The sequence below is a fragment of the Poecile atricapillus genome, chromosome 3, assembly GCF_030490865.1.
Source record: "Poecile atricapillus isolate bPoeAtr1 chromosome 3, bPoeAtr1.hap1, whole genome shotgun sequence".
Classification (NCBI taxonomy): Eukaryota; Metazoa; Chordata; class Aves; order Passeriformes; family Paridae; genus Poecile; species Poecile atricapillus.
The window spans coordinates 22,325,583-22,347,729 of NC_081251.1; the positions used below are offsets into that span (position 1 = coordinate 22,325,583).

Sequence of the window (22,147 nt, forward strand, 5' to 3'; positions counted from 1 at the left end):
TCCTTTCCAGAAGTCTTTCTGGTTGTTTTTTCCCCTAAACTGCCATTTCCAGCTCAATATGTCATACTTAGATCAATATGAGTCTCATAAAATTCACACCCTACAGCTAAATCTCAGTAGTGTGAATCTAGCTGATATCCTGAAAGCAAATATGAGATACTGAAGACAGATAAGGCTCAGTAGTTAGTCTCTTTTGCTCAAAAACAGCATGGAAAGAAGGTCAGAGGGAAAATAAGTAATAAGAAATAATAACTGTCAGCCTTTATTTGTGACAATGACCTTATGAAGGAAAAAAATTGAGTGTTTGGTGGTTTTTAGCACTTAATGTTTAGAATGCCTGAGAAAAATAAAGCAAATACCACAGGAAATAATACTAGAGCCATTAAGAAGGCTCCTTCAATTAGTTTTCTTGCCAGCCAGGAAACACAGTGCTTTTCTGAGTAGCAGGAAATTTGTGCTTGGATGCTTTCATCATGAGATGAATATTGATCCCATGCATCTGTCTTCCATCATTACCCCCCTTGTTTTTGAAAAAAACAAGAGTCAAAATTTCTTGTAATTAATGCTCAAATGAGACATCTAAACTCAATATAGAAAGTGATTTTGATTTGGGTTCATCAGTTTCACCAAAAGGATCAGTCTCAGAAATAGACTTATTAATGTAGAAGACATTTTCTTCAACAGTTTTACTTAAATCTGGTATAACCCCAGTGCAAAGTTATGTTATTTCATTCAGCATATTATGGGACATTATGGGAACCTTCGCATTCAATCTGTGTGGGATATCCTTCATCTAAAGTAGCACGCTTTCTTCCACACCATCATGTATATACTAAACCTTGCAGTCTGAAATTTTCAATATCTAAATCCCCTTTGGTTCTGATACAGTAAGAGCAAGCAAAGTCCAGCATTGATTTAGTTGCTCAGCCTCTAGTGGACTGCTTTTGCTTTAGGAGGAAGTGAAGCACTGTTTTGACTCTACTGACTATAGCTCTTTCAGAAAGGTGTTACTGTATTTGTACAATCTAGATGGCACAAGATGTACAGATGAGGCAATCCTAAATTCACAATGACTGGCCTTCACTCGATTAAATCAATCCTAATAATTGTGAAATGGTAATTGAATAAATCACTAACATGAAGTTGTACATTGCCATGAATACACAAAAGTTTAGTAAAAGTAGTTCTTAGATCTACATATTTTTTATCCTCAAGATGTCTGCAACTTAAACACTGACATAGAGTAAGAGAGGATAAATTCTACAGATAAAAATCAATTTTGTTAGGGTTATGGTAATAATCTCTTAGGGATGAGTTATCTGGTGCTCAGCAAAAGATTCTTCCCCAGTCAGAGTATAGTTACACTGCAGGTTCTTCTTTCATGTGTTGGAGGGACAGGAGCTTTGTCTAAAACGAAACTTTGAAGAAATGAACAATTTAAGGGCATATTTTCAAAAATACCACTCTAATATTAAGCCTCCTAATTGAACTAAACACAGGCTCTGAATTTATTGCAGAGAATTATATATGCATAATATACTTACATGGAAGACCAGTGTCAATAAAAGATTGTATCTGAGCTACCACAAACTTTTGAAACAATCCATGAATCAGCACGATAATCTTACTCAAAATCCCTGGATATTATCATATGTTACCTAGTTAGACTGCTCTTTTAGAGCATATTGCAAGAAGGAATTATCTTAAAATAAATTATCTCAAAATCCATTGTAACAGTATGTGAATTCCTCAGGTGTGAACTGGGCAAAGATTTCCGGAATAAAAATGTTGTCTTGAAGTTCCTCAGCTATGTGCTTTGAAAGGCAATTGATCAGAATTACCATTTTATGCTAACATATTTTTATACCAACATATTGAGGCATAATCCAACTTTATACAAATACCAGAGAGCTCAGACACATAAAATTGTATGTGAAGTTTCCCACTCTCACTACAAGTAATTTCAATGTCTTTAGTTGTGGCAATTGTAGTGAATAACTTTTACTTTGTACAGAATGAAGTTCCTAGGCTTAAGCAAATAATTAATATATCTGTGCTTTGTATGGTGCAGAAAATGCTTCCTTCAAAAAAAAACCCTGTAATTTGGAACCAGTCTTTATTTACCAGATCATTGAACTTAGCAATATTGCAGCCCATAGCACAATTACTATACTGCAATAAGGAACCTCAGGAAAGTATTGGGCAAAATTAGGTATCTTTGCTGAAGCAACAATGAAATAATGCAACAAATCTTGCCATCCAAAAGACACCAGGGCTGAAAAATGGAGCCCTTGCAATGTTACCATGAAATAGTAAAAGCAGCAGGAAATCCAAGGCAGTAAGTATCCACAGTCTGGAGAAGGAATTGAAACAGCATGGGATAGAGGCATGGTTAGTACATAATCTAACAAGACTGTACAAACAGTAAGAAAGAGTAAAGAGAACGCATCAAAAGACTTCAAAGTAACTGACTCTAGAAAGCCGAGAAACTGCATAACAGAAGAACTAAAACAATGGTTACAGCATGTACTTGACACAGTCAGAAGAGCACCATAAAGTTGTATTTCCAAGTACTAAAAGTCTAATAAATGACTCAGTAGGATGCCGATCAAAAGCTACAATAGTGGGATCAAGAGGAAACAAATAAATGATTAGGGAAGAAACTCTTCATAATAAGCAGGAATTCCTTTGAACAAGAGAAGACTCAAATTTAGATTTCTATGTTGCTCAGAAAAAGTCAAATAACTCTTAGAAAAACATTTAACTAAAAATGTTAGTTAAATGTTTAAATAGTATGTTATGAATAATCTTCATATAGTTGGCTAAAACCTGGGACTATGCTACTGTCTCTATAGGATATTGAAATTTGTTTTCATTTTGAGTTGGCATTAAAAATCTTCCCCCACACCAGCACTGGAATGCAAAATTTGGAAAATGTGTCCATTTAAAAAAATTTCAAAAATTAAAATATTCCAGCTTATTGTGCTTTTGGGATGGGTTTTTTTGAGTGTTGTTTGTTTGTTCGTTTTGTTTTCTTGGGGTTTTTTTGTTTGGTTGATTTTGGTTTTCTTTGGGTTATTTTTGGGGAGAGTGGTTTTTTTGGGAAGGAAACCTCCTAGGAAACATTTTTAACTGCATTATCCTCTTCAAACTACACTGAATGTTGTGTTAAGAGAAAACACTATCTTATCTTGTAAAATTCTATTTTCAAACTAACCTGATAAATTCCACAAATTCACTTTTTAGAGTAAGTCAAAAGTAATTTAACATACAGAGTAACAACATGTCATGAGCTGTCTGCCTCCTTGGAAAAGAAAGTCAACAGGACCCTAAGCATTCTGATAAGTGTTTTAAAATCTGCAAGTCAAAAGAGTAGATTTCTCAAAGTAATTTAAAAATCAGACCTTCAATACACAGTTCAATTTTCAAGAGTTCTGTCATTCATAACTCCAAGAAAAGTCAAGGGTGAAAATATGCAAAACATTCAGTGTATCTAAAAATAATTTCATTGTTTTGGAAACCTGAAAATTATTCCAGTAACTGATTTTTTTAAAGTTCATAGATTTCAAAATTCTAGCAAGATTTTTTTTTTAAAGAAGTAGGATTCCTTTTAACCAGATAATCTGTAAAGTAAAAGGATTTTCTTTCACATCTTTTATTAACTGAAAGGGTGTGTTAACTCCAGATGCAGTTGTTTGAGGACAGAAATCCCAATACTGATAAAGATGATGCAGACTTTGTGTGAAAGCAACCTAATGCTACTGTAAGCCTTAAATAAGTGTGATTTTAAGACTTCAAATTTACAGTCATCATGGTCCTAAAACAACTACACTCTTTCCAAGAGACATCAAATTAAGAAAATTCTTCCTTGGTTCCTCTGCTAGACAAACCCAAGTTCAAGAAAAAGACAACTCATTCAATATTGCCCACCCTGTCAAAAATTAAAGACTTAAAGACTTAAAAGCCTCTTTTTCTCATGCTGTGATTATCAGTGCCTGTTAGTGTGTCTCTTTAGCTTCCACACAGCTGGATGTAACAAGTGAGGGTTTTTTTCTGGGTGAAAGCTCCTAGTGTTCACTCAGACCTCTTGATTTTGAACATAATTTATCTGTCTGGCTGTGCAATTCCTCCTGTGTATTTTTTGTGTCTAATGAACTAGAAACTTGCCCATAGAACACTTCTTATGATTAGTGTTTTTTCAAGTCCAGTGAACATAATAATAAATTAATCAATCCACACCAATCTCATTAAGCTCTGCACTACTAAAATTCTGAATTCACTGAGAAAGATACATTGTGTGAATGAAGAGAACTTGTGCATTAGTGTGGTAGATGAGTGTTTGAGGTTTTTCATAGGTAAGTCTGAGTCTCCACAGAAAATATACACTGGACACTTGAGTAGCATAGTCAGTACCAATTTTTCTATCATTACAGTTAAACTACTTTCATTTTATTATAAATATGAAAAACACTGCTTAATTAAATTCCTGAAAACTCAAGGAAAAGAAATAAAATTTACTGAATAAAGAAAGCATTGATGCCAACACTATCTTCTATTAGCGGGAATTTAACTTTTTTTTTTAATGCACATTTACTTTTTCTCTTAAAAAAATATACTGTTTTGCAAAATTGACAAGATAACACTCTACTGATTATAAATTTGAGTAGATTAAATTTTCAGACATTTTCCATAATATAAATGCTTTTCTATATTTAAAAATGCAAAGTAATTTAATGATTTCTATAAAATGCAATTATTTTAAAGGCCTTCCTGGAGAAATATACACATCTAATGGCTATTCTAAATAAAATATAACAGTTTTCTAAATAATAGTTGTAAATAAAAGCAAGAAGAACCACTACAGTAAAATCTTTCTCAATATTGTAGTTTTGTACTTTAGCCTGTTTTTCCTGAATACATATACTCAGCCACACTGAATCCTCTTTAAAAAAGGGAACCTAATTAATTTCACAAAGCAACAGTATTTAAATTGCAAAAGTATGCTATGAAAGCATGCAGCAAATTTATCTTTTCTGCAGCTAAACATTTTCACTTATTTACGGTAAGATAAACATTTTTTCCTTAGCTACTTTAAAGAAGTCAAAAATATATTTTTCAAAAAGCTGCACAAGAAGTTTTGTAATTATGAAAGCATATATAGACTGTACATTCCCTGACCTAATGTAATTTATTTGTTCAGCATTTTATTACACAGAAGTACAATATAAGTGAAGTTTTGGGGTTTTTTTTTCCCCTGTAGGTAGGAGGTCTCCTTCCTTCACTGATTTTGTAGAAGAACAGCAAAAATACTCTGTTATGACCACTATCTTATGCATAACTAGAAAGCTTATTCATAGTTATGTTTTAAGAATCATTGCTTGAAAACAGTGGATTGAAAAGAAATTATGTAGGTAGCAAAATAACTGACTATCAAAACAGTTACATGTAATGTCCAGTCTTTACGTCAAGAAATCTTATGTTAAGATTCAACAGTGATTAAGTATCAAGACACAACCTGAAAAATTCACTTTTAACTCATTTACCAATGTAGAATTTTGATTATGATTTTCTGTATTTCATTAAAAAATACATTTCAAGCTTGAAAATTTTAAGTTAGACCTATTACTCTGAGTGGACATTTTCATATATGCTACTTTTTTCCCTCTATTTCCCAGTGTATTTTTGTAACAACTCTACCCTGTTCCTTTTTGTGTTTAAATAAACATACAGGCTTGCATGTGTTTGTGCATTTATGCAAATATATACGAAATCTTTTAAAGACAAATCCAAAACTCTATTGTTTCACTTGAGACAAGAGAAAAAACATACCTTTTCTGGGTCAGTTGTTGTAATGACCCACACACAGTGTGCATTGTCTTCATATTGAACTGGATAATTCGGTGACGTGATAATGCCACTCGGTCCACGTAAATTAGAACCACATGTTCTAGCTAAAATGATAACCAACAGATCAGATTGCTTTAGACTGGATGCTCTGTTGCAAATAAAAAATTTAAAATTGCCACAGAATTAGCAACAACTTGCCATGAAAGTATTACTATGCTGATATATTCTTTAACAATCTGCCCTTAAAAATATTTTAGCCAGACAAAAAAATAATAATACTGAAAATTTACCTACAGATGAAGAAATGAGCACTTTCCAATTAATCAGACCAACATTTACAATACCTTATCTTTACTTTCTGTAGATTAAATTCTCAAAATTCTCATATCAATATTCTGTTTGGAAAGAGAGTTACCCTTTCCAAAAGGATGGAGGGAGCCTTCTACCCAAGAATGTAAGAGGGGCCAGTATCCTTCATGATTTCCCCATGACTTGGAGAAAGAAACACATGTATCACAATCTTTATATAACTATATCCTTAACCTAAACATGACCTTCTGTGGTGTCTTAGCTCTTTACACCATAGGAAATATAATTAGAATGAAAAGAATATAAAATGGTTCTAGGCAATATGTAGTCTGAGTCTGGTAAAGCAGATTCAGTTGTGAATTGTGATTGTGTTCATCACAATCTCTCTGCCACATTCAGCAGATCCAGATAGTCAGAATTTTGACAACATATTACTTAACATATTCAGTTATATTCTAAATAACACTAAGGATAGATTTTGCAAGAATATTCAAATTTCTCAAAATAGTTCAATATCTAGAAACATTTAAAAATATTTAATTTAGACCTATAATTTCCAGTGACACAGAGTTATAGAATTCAGAATATTTTAAAAATGTCACTGTCACATTTATGGTATTACACCACTCTGTCAACATGCTAAAGAGAGAGCCTAGATCGTATAATTTCTAAGTTCTTAGAAATAAATCTCAGAATCTATCCATATATCTTCCACTAACTCCTGATGTAATTTAGTCCCTTCAGTTACTTAAGGTTCAGTACAGGCAAGAGGAACAACTAGATTCTTTAAAAACTTGGTCATTCTTGTTCTGAATATTGGAATAAAGCACCAAAAAGCATGTTTCTGGTACTTTAGAAAATTTTAGTAATTTTAGTTTTCATCTTTGTCTGTGGCTGTCTCCATTCTAAAGCATAAAATATGAGTGTTTCTTCACGAACTGTTGGGAGGAAACTTGATCTTCATGAATAGAAGTGTGACTGGTACAAATACAAAAAAAAGTGCTAGATGAAAATAACTATCAGATTTTCTATCCCTCCATCACAATATATAACCAGCACTTGGTCTGTTGTTACGGTGTTAGAGACTAAACTTTGAGAACTCGTTATAATTTTATGACAAGATTGATTAACTAGGACTCCATTTTCTGTGGAAATGTCTATGTATTTATGCAGGGAGATTTTAACTAGATGATCTTTAAGTTCCCTCCAACCCTCATCATTCTGTGATTCCACGTTTATGACTAAACATGTTTTAATAGCCACCCACCAATTTAACTTAAGTCTCAGACACATCCCATGGAAATCTTCTGTTACAATCCCAGTAGAAGTCTAAAAAACTCCTCATGTACATAGGAAATTCAACAAAAGCATTTAACCATTATTAAAAAGGTCTTTGTAATTAACACAGGCAAAAAAAAGTTGCTACAGAATCACTTAGGTTAGAAAAGAGGTCTAGGTTCACTGACTGTAGGACTTATCAGTGTCCAATCCATCACTAAATTATGTCCCTAAGTGTCACAAAAAACTACTCACATTTAAGTATGCCACACTATGCTGTCTACTAATAATAAGGAAAGCTTGGCATGTTGCTGCTCTATCAAGCAATCTATATTATTTTAACTGAGGGAATAACAAGGACAAATTAATGAGATTTGAAATACAAGGCATTTTCTTTCTAGTAACTGGTAGAAACACCATACCTCCAGCAGCATATCTAGCACACAATCCATTACTTTATTTTCAATTCCTCCTGCCTAAGGTCTGCTATAGCAGAAATTTATCCAGTGGTACAACTTTGTAGCAATAAAAAAAAAAAAAAAAACCACCAAAAAAACCACCAAAAAACCAGGTGGTCCCTCCAGTAGCTGTCCACAAAGAAGAAAGGCTGAGAAACATCTCCCTTGCAGAGAGATTTTTCAGTCAAGCTGTTACTTTTTTACCTTTCTCCTATTCAAACATCCAAGATAAAATTAAAAGTATGGGGAGGGGAAAGGGGTGAAGGCAAGCAAGAGGAACAATTCAAGTTGAGCCCAGAGGTCTGTTTAGGAAATGGAGTTACTGCAAAAGATTGCATAAAAATGTTAAGATAGCTTTTTATACTGCCTACAGAATACAGGAATGGATCACTGTAAGGTTTTTGTGTGGAATTCAAGGAAACTGGGAGCATTCACCCCAGCACTGAGCAGTTTCCAAGGACAGTTCTGGTGCCTCCCACCACTCCCTGCCCATGACCCAGGCGTGGTGTGGGCCTGGAGCTGCACCACCGCCACGAGCAGACCCTACTGGAGACCCTGGGACACCAGCCACTGTTGTGGCCCTTCAAGTCATGAGCTTGCCAAAAGCAAGATGGTTCCTGTGACTTTTCATCAGATCCCAAGTGTTGAGCTTTGTTAATCACCATTCTGGGGTAAATGCAAACAGCTTCTTCAGTAAGTCACGTACTCTTGAAGTCATTAAGCTCAGAGTAGACACATGCAGTTTATCAGCTTTTCCACTTTAAGTCGATGGTAACTTAGAAAATGTGATAAGCACTTCTTTGCACTGTGCATTTTATTATTTTTAATTGGTGCTTATATGAGCACCATGAACACTAGCATCTAAGAAGTCATTCAAGGAATTGAGAGTAACACAGACTGCAAATAAAACCTGCATCTTTCACTCCTCGCAATCCACAAACATTCATGTCATAATACTGACCAAGAATTATACATCATTGATAAGTGAAGCACATGTGTTCATAGAAGTTGAAAAAATCTAATCTGGCAGCAGGAGGAAAAAAAAATTTGAATTACAAAATAACTAGGTAATGAAAACTTTTTAGAGAAGTATATGAGTTTTGTATAAATGAGATTATGTTTTAGCTCATTCTTTAACAAAAAATAAAATTTATGTTCAGTTGTTAGAAATCCTCCAGTGTTTCTTAAACCAATAGGATTTTCTGCTCTGGTAACTGTCATTCTAGTGTAAGATTTTGTGTGTACAAGAAGTATCACTTTGATCTGCCTCAAAATGACAACAAAAATATCTCTAACAGTTTGTATGATTTCTTTCTTCTTTCCCAGTTAATGGCTGCGGTTTTCCCTGTTTATCCTGGCTAGGTTGTCTGGTTCTAGGAGAATATAAGGCAAGCACATTTCAAGGGTCAATGCTCTCATTGGCATGTACAATCTAAATGTGCAACCCGAAACAATTTTTCTACTGAGATAAAAACTTCTGTACGTCGAGATCCATTCTTTATTTTTTCCTATACAGTTCAGTTCTGAGACACTTTGGCAGCATTTATATATTTTTCTGTGTTTTTATTACAGACAATAGATTGCAATGGAAAAAATGACAAAGTAACAAATAGCCACTTTTTCTGTTCCTCCATAAAAGTGGGGTGAACAGGAATTGAAAGCAGGGGGATCTATATGTGAAAACATTTAGAAATGCTAGAAGACCAGGTTTTATGTTAAGTTGAGCAAAATAGATGAATAGAAAAGAATTTACTGAAAAATCAGGACTAGGTAAATATATGGGACTGATAGGAATATAGCACGATTGTGAGAATCTCATATTTTGATATTGATTTAGAAAAAAATAACATAAACCTAACTAATTAGTTCTACTTTATCATGATAAAAGGACGATAAAGTGAAATTAAAACTATTTAAAGGAAATTAGCTACCTAAAGTGATATTCTTTCTACACATTTGATTGTATGCTTCAAGCTACATAAAAACCTTTGTATATTTATAATCATATATATATGAGATATAGTTCCCCGATTTAATTTACTTAGTTTTGAGTTCCACTGCAGCAGAAACTACAAATTACCCTTCCAAACTTCACAAAAAATTCCAAAGAATAGCAGTTACCTCTGCAAATTGGCCTGTGGTCACTCCAGGCAGCCAGTGTATCTGTCACTCTCTGACAAGTGATGCTCTTAGAACCTTGCAGCACATAATTGTCTTCACAGGAAAACTGTACACTTGCCCCCACCCTAGGAGAAAAAAGGGAGAAACAAGGAAGGAATTAAATATATTTTAATATCAACATCCTCAAACAAATGTAAATATATTCCAAGTGACAATATTTCAAAATCCAAACAAAGAAATTAATGTGCAAAATTATCTTCTATCAGTATTGTATTCATAAAAAACAACTTATACTCTAGGGTCTATTATTCAGTTTGTCCACCTTTTAAGGAATGCAAAACAATTGTGACACTATGTTCTTTTACAGTATGAATTCGTTGAATATATGGATATATATTTTATCTAAGAAAATACATAAACATAATTCTTTCAGGCAACAGAACTTAATGAATAATTTCAACATTGCTATATTCACTCAAATGAGAGAATAAGCAATTAGATATGCAAATTTGTCAACATATACAGCTGGGAAATATTAATTTCAACCAATGACAATAATTCACTAAATATTCCTGACCTTGTCAATATTTCCTCTTATACATTACATTAAATGATAATTTTTTTAGGAATTAAATTTGACTGTTACACTTGTAACATTGAAATGTGGCCCTCTGAAATTATTTATGCTGCCCAATTCTTATGAAGAGAGAGTTTGCCTAAGTATTATTTACATATCCGGCTCCACTTATTATTTGTGACATTCTTTGTTCCCATCATAATTAACTGGTTCTGTTGTTTTTTTGATCCACTTTTAAACCTGTATTTGATAGTCCCATACTGTGAACTAAGTGAACTCAATAAAGCAGATTTCTCAGTTTAGTCTCTCTAAGTTATTGAGCCCTAAACACCAGGGAATTTCTATATGACAGTCAGGAGGCTCAATGCTTAAAATTGTGCTGTGAAGAACTGCATATAACATCATTCACTATCACCCAGCTCATTCCCACCCTTCATGAGCAAGTGTTTTCTTGATTTCTGAGAGAATCTCACAAACACTAACTATATTGTTTATTGATATTATGATGTATTTCTACAGTTCTTTTCATTCTTTAAGAAAACTTTAATAGGATTGTTTTCTTTTATTATTTTTTGTTAATTTTAAAATTTGAATATGATGTTCAAATCTAGAAAAGCTTTAAAAATGGCTTTTCATATCACTTTGTTCTTGAGCTGGTAAATAAGAAAACTCAGAAAGACAAGGAAAATATTGGCCTTTTTTCTTCCATAATTCATGCAAAATGAAAAAATTCTTTAAGAGTAATGTAAGTTTCTAAAATCGTGTTTATTTCACACTTGTCATAATCTATAGAATATTCTTAAACCCTCAGAAAGAGACCAAGCATTTTTCTAAATAAATACATCAAATTAATAAAAAATAGTTTCTTATATTGGTAAAGAAAATATTACTCATTAATCTGACATTTTAATGGAATTTTCTCCTATTTTCTAGTACTAGGATCCCTGTATTTATTTTTCTAAGGAAACAGGGGGAAAACCCAAAGCAGTTACCTAGCAGTGATAAATGCAAATTGAGAACTAAAGCATTTAAAAATCATATTGGATAAAGACCATCCCACAAGTGTAATGTTACGTGAAGCAAAGTTCAAAACAACATTTCCCTTACATTTGCTACAATCAAGGCACGTAAGGAGAATTACAAAACTGTGCACATACAAAAATATAAAGTAAAATTTAGAGTATAATTATCAGATGTCTGCAACAGCAATCTATAATTTAAAATACCTGAATATTCCCTCCAGAAAGAAAGATCTAGGACTGGGGGAAATGAACTGGAGGAATGCAAATATTTTTATGTCTAATGAAATAAGTTAAGGATTTTGAGTTTAGACTGGGTTTTGGTCATTGTAGAAATACTTTTAAAGTTTTTATTAATGTGTACATAAAACATTACATACTAATTTAAGCTATACACTTATGATGATTCAATTTGTTTCAATATTATTCAACACAATCCATATTTCAGGGTGTTGGTATTTTTTTCCCAAAGCTCTGGAAATAGCTTGGGTCTAAGGACCTAGGGACAATTAATGTGAACATCCTATGTTTTACACAGAGGGTATAATCTTTTGAATGTCTGAACACAAACTGAGGGACATAAAATAAATATGCTGAATACAACATAATAAAAACAAGAAGAAACATAGAAAAAAGATGTCACATTAAAGAGCAAGGTAAGGACATGAAGTACTCCAATGCTCCTTATGGATCTAAATAAGCATCTTAGGAGAGGGAATGCATCTGGATTATAGTCTGCAATAAAAGTACTCACACATCCAGATTGCTGAGTCTCTCCATTAAGCTTGACAGTTTCCCAAAAGGGGACATCCTTTCAAAGATGCCTTATAGCTTCTTTGATATGTGATTTCAAACAAAATTACTGGTTCATTTACTATCCAGTAGTTAACAATGAATAGTTTTAATAGATTGCGGGGGGTTGTTGGTTTGTTGGGGTTATTTACATCTCTACACCCCTAGTCACTGAGCAAATCCAGTGGGCACTGGAAGTCTTGTGTTTTGCTTTGTTACTTCTCTCTGTAAACTTCAAATACAGGGAAGAACTCTCTTTCCTCATTTTTCTTTTTATATTTAAAATTTTAACTCCATCAAAACATAATTTGTGGAATTATAAAGAATGCTAAAATGTGACTGGAAGAAGCAATTTTTTTAAAAAATAAAATATTAACGTTAAAAAGTTAATTTAATTTTCAAAATCTATTTTGGAAATTTAAAATCCATTTGTTTAACAAGTGTGGTAAATGTCTGCATTTTCACATTACCACACATACCATACAATATTTAAGCAGAGCTGAAAACAGTATTATTTAGATCCATTTCAGATTTCATTTAAACAATTTACTGGTTTGCAATCTCACATAAAAATAAAATGTGATATTGACCTCAAAATTGTATTGATTATATTCTCATTACTCCAGCCAAATCTGACTTGCCATTTCTCCCCCAAAATGAATCCAAATATCCATTGGGTTGTTTTAAAATCACTGAAAATCATCTCTTTACTTCCTGAAATGAACCCAGTAGAAGCGTGGCAGGAGGACAGAATGAAAAGGTTAAGATTTCAATACCTTTTTGTTTGCTTTATGATATTAGAATGAATGCCATTATTATGCTGAAAACGATGAAACCCTTTTCAAAGAACTTGTCATCACTGAATCAGCTGGGTCTCAGGTTGTCTTGAAACTAAACCCTCTGCCTTTCCATCAATCTCACTTCTAACATGTCTTTAGTAGACTGGAAAAGATTTTGAATAATGTGCATTTTCATATGTTTTAGTTCAGATTAATATTCACAGTTGTCATTCTCCTGACAAGAACAATAGCTCCTTCTGGTGTTTATACTTGCCTCTCAGAAAAGAAAAAAAACAAAACATTGCCTTTCTTTACTCTCCAGAGTACTTTTATTACATTGGAGAAATGCAAGCAGTGGCAAATATTATTCCCCTTCTCCTATGGAAGAGCTTTATTTGTCATTTCAGAACAACAAAAACCAAAATCCATCAAAATTCTCTATTTAAATGTCCATCTAGATTTAGACAACTAACTTTAAGATAGATATGTTTTAAATAGATATTAACAAATTTTATAGTACATGAAAAACTGTTGCTGTTTTATAATGAATTTTCAGATAATTAGTAATGTTTAGGCAGAACACAAACTGTTATAATTTCTCTCAAATAATATTCAGAACTGGAGGCCCAAAACATACACACAATTAATGTGAATCAAAGTATAAAACATGTTTTATTTATCTTATGTTATACGATGTTGCTTGTTGAACACCTTATGCATTCATTAATCCCCATGAACAGTAAGATGCACTTGGTGAAATTATGATATTATAAGAGGCTGGAATGGACGGAGAAGGGAGGAAAAAAGCATTCCCCTGTCAGTTTAGTAGGCATAAGCATTGCTCATAAGTAAGCTCCAGGCATTTAAGATACCTTTAACCCACATTTATTCCCATGAGACTGTGTTCAAAACATAGCTGTGTGTGGTTTGCAAGGTTCTTTGACATTAGATTCCCCTGGATATCTTAAAATGTACTTTGAGCTTTAAGGTTCTTTTGGGTTTTCCCTCTTGGTATTTTTACACATTGCTGGGTAATTTGTTGTTGAGATCTTCCATGTTTGGGTTCTCACATTTTGGATATTTGAACCTGTTTCACCAAAACTATTTTTAGTTCCCTTTCTCTTTCAATTTACAGACTACCCACTATAGGTGAAAAGAAGTAATTTTTTTCCTTACCCTCTTTGAGCTTATCAGTGTTCTTAGACTTGCTGCTGTTTCTTGAAAATTGTTCATATGCCACTGATTTGGACTAGCTAGATGAGAGTCTGTTTGGCCAGCAGCATATCATGAACACATAAAAGCTGTATGATCTTTATAGATTCACAGAATAAATTAGATTGGAAGAGGACATCATCTAGTCCATTTGAAACAAGCCCAGTTGGAAGAGAGGGCTCAGAGACCTGCTTGGGTAAGTTCTAAATGCCTCCCTGGATGGAAATTCTACAAATTCTCTCACAAACTGCAATGTTTTACTATTCTCATAGTAAAAACATTTTTTTAAAGTCCTGAATCTAGTAGTAATTTACCACATCCTGCCTTATTTCCATTGCCTCTAGTCCTGTTACTGCTAATTCTTTCCAGAGATGCTTTTCTCTCTCCACTGATAACAAAGTGATCCTAGATACTGCCCCTAATTCTTTCAATTAAGTATTTTATTTGGAGGAACTGGAGGAATTCAGAAGTGACATGTTCTGCATCATTTATGGCTTTATGAGGAGAGACTGAAGCAAAAGAGGGATACTGAGGCATGCCTGCACGAGCAGGAAAGTAATATATTCTCCAAAATAAAAGTAGGAGTATAAACGTATTTCTTGGATGAATACACAGAGGCACTTTGATGCCTCTTGAGAAAGAGTTATATTTTAGCATCCCATTTTTACCCAGTCTTCTACTGTGTAATGCTTACCTCTGCAATACATCAAACACTAACAAAGACCTAACTAGAAATTACATTTCTTTTCCTAAAATAGCAGCCCTTTGGACAGCAAATACATACTGTATTTTTGTATCATACAATTTCATTTGCAGTAGATGTGCTTGACAAGTTGAATTAGAACACATAGAAGAGGACATCAGCAAACATCTAGAAAACTTGTGTCTCGAACCTATTAGCTGAAATCTTACTTACCTTCATTATTTTTTAAAACACATTGCACTGCTGCCCTGCCACTAATGAAGCCATGACTTTGCATATAACTGAATCTTTTAATGTTTGAGTTCTTTGTGATTTCTCAGACTCCTTTGAGGATAAATGGAGAAAAATCCAAAAAGTATGTCAATGAGAAAGGGAATAGATTTTTTATTTGCTTTTCCTGTCAGTTATGGCCTAAGTTGGAAGAGCCTTAATTCAGGAGGCAAGTTGTATTAATTTGCTTTCTAGAGTTGCACAGAACTTTGCATAATTCCTTCCAATTCCTATGAATCGTTCCTGTCTCTTAGGTCTGACTGTACATTCTCCACTGAGCAATTTATAAATCTCTGCATGAGCTGGAGGCTCCCATCTCCTTCCTTTGACCCTTTTCTCTGCTGCACCTTCAAGTCTCTGCCTTTTTTCCTCAATGGGAAAAGAAAAAACTTTCTCCTTTCTCTAGAGAGGTCCATTTGATTTTGTCTTCTTTTTTTTTAATATAACAAAAGGTGAAAACAGGAAAAAAAAAGGAGATGGCATTCATCACAGCCTCAGACACTGAGCTCAGTATGTTCTCCAAGCTTTTTAACAGCTTTTACAAAGAGGGGAAAAAAGATAATACTCTCAGCTTCTTCTATGCTGTCCATGGAGTTCTGATTTTTCTCCATAGATGAAATTACTATGCTCTAAAATTCCTATTTTAAATGCATTGATTTAAAAAACAACTCAAGCAAAAACAATACAAGATATGTAATTCGATAGATCTATTTTGAAGAAGAATCAATATATTTAAAACTAGGGAAATGATACACATCTATAATTAGAGGGTGTCTTAGGTTACAATATAAAATGTAACCAAAAGTATGTACTCTATGACCATCCTCATAAGCTGTTAAACACCGGTGGAGCAGTGTTCTTTATCTCCTCCATGACTCATCCCTGATAACTCCCTTCAGAGAGATATCTTCTGCTACCGAGCCATCAAACCTCACTGCATGACTGATAAAATTACATAATTTCATTGTGAGATGCTCCGCCCAGGGGGAGGAACCAAGCATTCCTACCTGGATATAATCTGAGGTTTGGAACACAAGTGGCCTTATCCACTGAAATCCCAGAGGACAAGGGCTGCATAACCACCACTGGACCTTCAGAGGAAAACCAGACCCTTCTACAGGATCACCGCTTCAACAGCACCACATCTATCATTTCAACAGGACTGCAGCCACCATTTAATCAGACTGCTACCACCACCCTGACCAACAGGGTGTCAGGGTGCAGTGTTTTCTGCCTTTCTTTTAATTTTCCTGTTAAATTGTAGTTCTGACTTTCACTGGTTTGCTTTCAAACTAGTACACAGGCTGTGTATAAATGTAATATGAAATATCTTCCTCTTGATCATATAGAAAACTAAATGTACCTACCTGAAGTCAGAGCCTACCCTCTTCCCATTTTCAGGAATTCCAGGATCAGGACACGTATCAGATGCAATTGCATCCCCACCCTGGGTCACTGCAAAGTAAAGGAAAAAACGGATTAGACATGCAGCTCTAAAGATGACTCTTTACATTTCCCATATGTAAACTTCCATTGCCTGAATGCAACCATATTTTACCATTTCTTCTTGAACCAGTTGAAATTATTAGCAAAAAGAATCCCCACATAATTGATATTTTTGGTGTATTTTTTATTTTCATTTTTTATGGTAAAAAAGTTGTTGGTTTTTTTTTTTTTCTGTGGGAAATGATTGATTTCCCACAGTCAGTCATTCTTCTAATGGATATACTAGGATCCAAAGTTTTCCTCAGACAGGAAAAAAACATTTCATGAAGTTACCATCTGAAATCTTTACAATACACCATTGTAAGATTAAGACAGTATAAGAGAAAATAAAATTTCCATAATAAAATCTGTCCATAATAAGACGTAAAATAAACAAAAGGCAAACTCAAACCCCACTATGATACTGTAGAACTGTAGAGAAGGAGTATTTTTATGAATCCCAGCACCATTTAGATTAGAAAAGACCTCCAAGATCATTGAGTCCAAATTTTGACCAATCACTACCTTGACTGAAGATAATCTCAAAAATATACAAAATACCCAATTGAACAATGCATTTGTAGCCAGCTGAATATGCTCATGCAAATGGGGCTCAAATCTGTTTCTTGTTTTCCGCTAAGAATGAAAAGACAAGGTATCCTATAATCTTCCACTCTTTTGCCTCCATTCTTTCTCGGTCCAGACTGTCAGATAATTAAATGATACTATGTATATAAATATCTAAACTTATCGTACTCTCAAAACAATTTGAACTCTCAAAACAATTTGAAGATTGGCTCCCCTTTTTTCCTATTACATCCCTAAAATTGTAATTAAGGAAAATGTGAAGTTAAAAGTTATTCATCATAAACAAAAGACATAAAGCAGAACCCTGAATATACAGAAAACCCAAAGACATATCTGCTTTTAATCCTGAACATATACAAGTATGATACATCCAGCTGAAAAAAAAGGAAGAACTGACATAAAGACTGTGTTAGGTTTGCACTGACAAAAATTGGTAGCAAGGCTGGGGAGGGGGGGAGGTGCCACAGGAGTCACTTCTGTGAGAAGCTGCCAGAAGATTCTTCCATGTCCATCAGAGCCAATCCCTGGTGGCTCCAAAATGGACCCGCTTCTGGTCAAGGCTGGGCGAATTAGAATAGGTGGTAACACCTATGGGATAACAGACTTAAGAAGAGAAAAAAAGTTATTCTACAGTTATAATTGCAGCCAGAGAAAAGTAGAGTTAGGACATTGGAAAGGAATAGCTCTACAGACACCAAGGTCAGTGTAGAAGGAGAGGGAGGAGGTGCTCCAGGCACTGGAGCTAAGATTCCCCTGTAGCCCGTGGTGAGATCCATGGTGAGGCAGCTGTGCCCCTGCAGCCCCTGGAGAAGCACAGTGATGCAGAGATCCACCTGCAGCCCATGGAGAACCACAGGGATGCAGATGCATGGTCTCACAGGCCTGTGGAGAGAGAAGCCCACAGTAGAGTAGGTTTGCTGGTAGGATTTGTGACCCTGTAAAGGACCCATGCTGGAGCAGCCTGTCCTTGCAGGATTGCATCCCATGGAAGAGTGACCCACACTGCAGCAGTCTGGGGAGGATTGCTGCCCATGGGATGGATTCACATTGGAGAAGTTAATGGAGAATTACCTCCCATTGGAAAGACAACATGCTGGAGCAGGGAAGGAATCGTCTCCCTGAGCAGCAGAAGAAACAAGCTGTGATGAACTGACCGTAACTCCCACATAACCTGTGCAACTAGGGGTGGAGGTAGAGCTGGGAAGGAGGAAAGGGTGAGAGAAAGTCTTTATAAAGTCTTTACCTCACATTACCCTGCTCTGATTTTGTTAGTAATAAATGCAGTATCTCTAACTCCAGTCTGTTTTGCCCATGATAGTATTTGGTGAGTGATCTTTCCCAGTTCTTATTTCAACTCATGAATTCTTGGTTGTATTTTCTCTCCCCTGTCCAGTTGTGGAGAGGGGTGATGGAGAAGCTTTGGTGGGTGCCTGTCATCCAGCCAGGGCCAACACACTACAGTATATGCCTCCAGTCTTTCTGCTTCTTCCACAAAATACAGAACTAGTAGAAATTTGTGGAACATATTTTCCATCTTAAAAGATTTTTGTGTAATCTGTAAGAAAAGGACAGAGCATTCTTCCTGTTTTAAACTTTGAGTTTAAAACAACAACAAAAAAATTTAATTGAAATATTTAAACTGCACAAAATAAATTACACAAGTCTGAGTGGAATACAGATGACAGCATTACAGCTGAAAGGTGATGAGATATTAGATGTAAAAAGCAGCTAGTTTTCCCACACAGTGATATGCTTTCAAATTTAATATAGCACCAAAAGGAGTGGTGACAAATAGGATACATACAATCAGATTTTAAGAGCTATAAATCTTCATGTCTGTTTTGGCAGCATCAGGGACAATTCATTTATTTAGAAATCCAAAGATTTATAAGAGAAGATTTAAAGAACTAAAAATCTGCATTACAGAACTACAAAAATATAAGTGAGACAATGCACTATTACAGACCAAAGTTCTTCACCTGAGCACAGGTTCTTCTGTAAAGAAGCAGAGAAGCTCCAATGATTACAGTATATTTCAACCTTTGCCTCTTTTTTTTTTTTCATCTAGAACATTTTAAGAATACATGAATCATCTCTTTACCCACATCTATTTAACATTACTTATTGTCCTGCATACTTTTTCTTTAAACAACATCAAGAAAGATAATAATATCAAAAATTTCATTGAAGACACAACTGAAAATATGAGGTCTAACTTAAAAAAATGCTTCCTTCTAAATACAAAAGCCAGAAACAAATAAAAATTCAATTAATCTGGAGTTTTATAGCACCTGGAATTCATAATCTTGAAAACTCTCTACACCAGAGCTCAATCCTGCTAATTTCACTAATATTACTTAGATTGATAAAGTGTTTTGTATGTGAACAAAGGCTTTCAGAAAAAGCATATGCTAGCTAGTATCCATATATTTTATTTTTGTAGGTTTTTGAAAAGTGTCGGTATTGAAATGAAGCTATAGTGAAAACCCTGGTCTTACTACAAAAGCGGCCTGCTTCTACATCAATGTTTTTTAAAATAAATTCCCTCCCTACTAATGTTTCTTCCATTTTTTCACAAAAAAGAAAAAAAAAAGTTAAATATTTACTACTTTTAGGAGCGAACTGTAGGTATGTTAGTGGACATGAGATTCAGTCTGGACTACTGAATCACCAAAACACAAACATAAACAAAACAGCTGATATATAACTGTTATATGCTACCTTTTCTACATGTTTTAAGAACATCACATATCACATTGGAGTGAAGCTATCTCCTTTTACAGATATAAATACATACAAAATGCTTAAGTACTTTGGGACATCAATAAATGCTGAATGAAACCCTAATCATAGCCCAGAATGGAGTGATCTTCCCAAATGTATGACAAGCTTTGCAAAATTTTCTTCTCAGCCACTATGCTTTGTAAACAAACTCACACCAATATCAGGGCAGGGTGGTTCGGCCTCTTGATTATCCAGAGAAATACTATCTCTTTAAATAGGACAGGTATCCTATGTCTGGAACTCAACACATCTTCCTGGATGTCTACAGGCCTTCTTAAACATGGCCCAAGTTTTAGCTTCTGTCTTCCCCCGTGAATTGTCAAGTGTACTTTAAACAGATGGTGTCTGCATGACATGCTGTCATGACAAAATAAATCCTATTCCCTGTAAAACAAACCTGCCTGATTTTATCTTTCCAGATGGAAAAGAAAAGAAAAAAAAAAAGAAAAAAATAAATCTCTCAAATTAGTATAACAATTTATTGTCTCTACTGGTTCACAGACACCAGGGACTTCAGCTCACATATGTATATACTGTTACATATTAGTATGCTTAAAACCTTCACCTGCCAGTACTTTGGAATTTACTTAAAAATTAGATATTAAGATTTATTTTAGCTCCTACATTTATCATTCAGACTGAAAATAGATTAAAAGGTGCCTAAACAAATGCCTGTCAGAGACCTTTATCTTCCTCTGTTACAATCCTGCCAGATTTCCACTTTATCTACTGCTATGAGGAATTACCCATTGCAACTGAGATCCATAACATGAGATGAGAAAGTATCATTGATGTGAGTATCTCTCTTTCAAAATATATTTAAACTTTGCAGCCTTTACAAGCATTTCCCAGATACATCATTTCTATTCACCAATCTTTCACTGGTTTAATTTGAAGAAACAGACATTTGTATGAACTTGAAAGACCCATGTCTCATTTTTACTCTTTCTGCACTGTATAGTTTCATTTACCTAGGGTGTGTGTAAAAGGTGTTTTATGCTTTTTGCACCTTTCTTCAATTTTTTCCATCTTTATCATATCAAACTTGTATTGTTTCTCTTGACATTCAAAACTCATTCACAGAATGAGTGTATTTTAACTATAATCTCAATTTTCATTTTTGAATTAAAAAAAAAAAATCAAAACAATGGTGTCAATGAAAATGTAAAGTAATATTCCTATTTAAAGCTTCCAAAACTTATAAATTAATATCAATTATGCAAAACCTTTGGCAAAGCTATGAACTAATTATCAAGATTTGTCTTAAAGTACTAACAATCTTCCTCTGAAATGCAAATATAAACTAAAAACCTATAAACTGGTATTTACGGCAAATAAATTTAGGACCAGTCTAAATAACACCAGCCTCTCTCTATATATTCTTAGTATGTTCTCAGAATACCCTCTCTGTATTAAAAAGAAGTTTAAGAGGATTATTCCTGGCTAATATCAAAGTCAGATACTACTTTACGTACCTTCTCATACTGCATCTCAGTTCTTCAAGGAACCATCAGCTAGAGGAAATGGTGAGTATTCCATGAGGCTAACATCACAAAAAATATTTGAAGCCATAGGGCAGGGAGAATGAGGAACTATTCTAGTCAGGTTTGGGGTTTTTTACTTCTTTTTCTAACAGCAGGTTTGAAAACATCAAAGATGTTTCAACCACCAGACATGTCTGTAGTACAGAGACAGAGCACTCTCAGTGGATACAGCTGAACTCTGGAACTTCTCAACAGGTCAAGCTATCATATACTGCAAAACTTACACAGTCTCAGGTCTTTCTGCAGAAATAATTGAAGAGTAGATGTGAGCTCATTAACGTGATCAATAGATTTACATTCTATATACAATCTCTAGGTTTAAGTCTAGTGATTTAAATTGATTGAGAATGAATCAACAAGAGTTCTTTTCTTTTCTCAGTT

The 22,147-nt window shown here is 34.3% G+C and overlaps 1 protein-coding gene across 1 annotated transcript in view; it reads right to left on the bottom strand.

Annotated features, from left to right (window-relative positions):
- CSMD1 (CUB and Sushi multiple domains 1) overlaps positions 1-22,147 on the bottom strand; it is a 1,087,660-nt gene that overhangs the window by 319,109 nt on the left and 746,404 nt on the right. The window contains exons 8-10 of the mRNA XM_058836707.1: positions 16,733-16,820; positions 10,014-10,138; positions 5,830-5,951 (exon numbers count right to left, since the gene is read on the bottom strand). Coding sequence (XP_058692690.1) covers positions 5,830-5,951; positions 10,014-10,138; positions 16,733-16,820 — 335 coding nt within the window. The remainder of the gene's footprint in view (positions 1-5,829; positions 5,952-10,013; positions 10,139-16,732; positions 16,821-22,147) is intronic.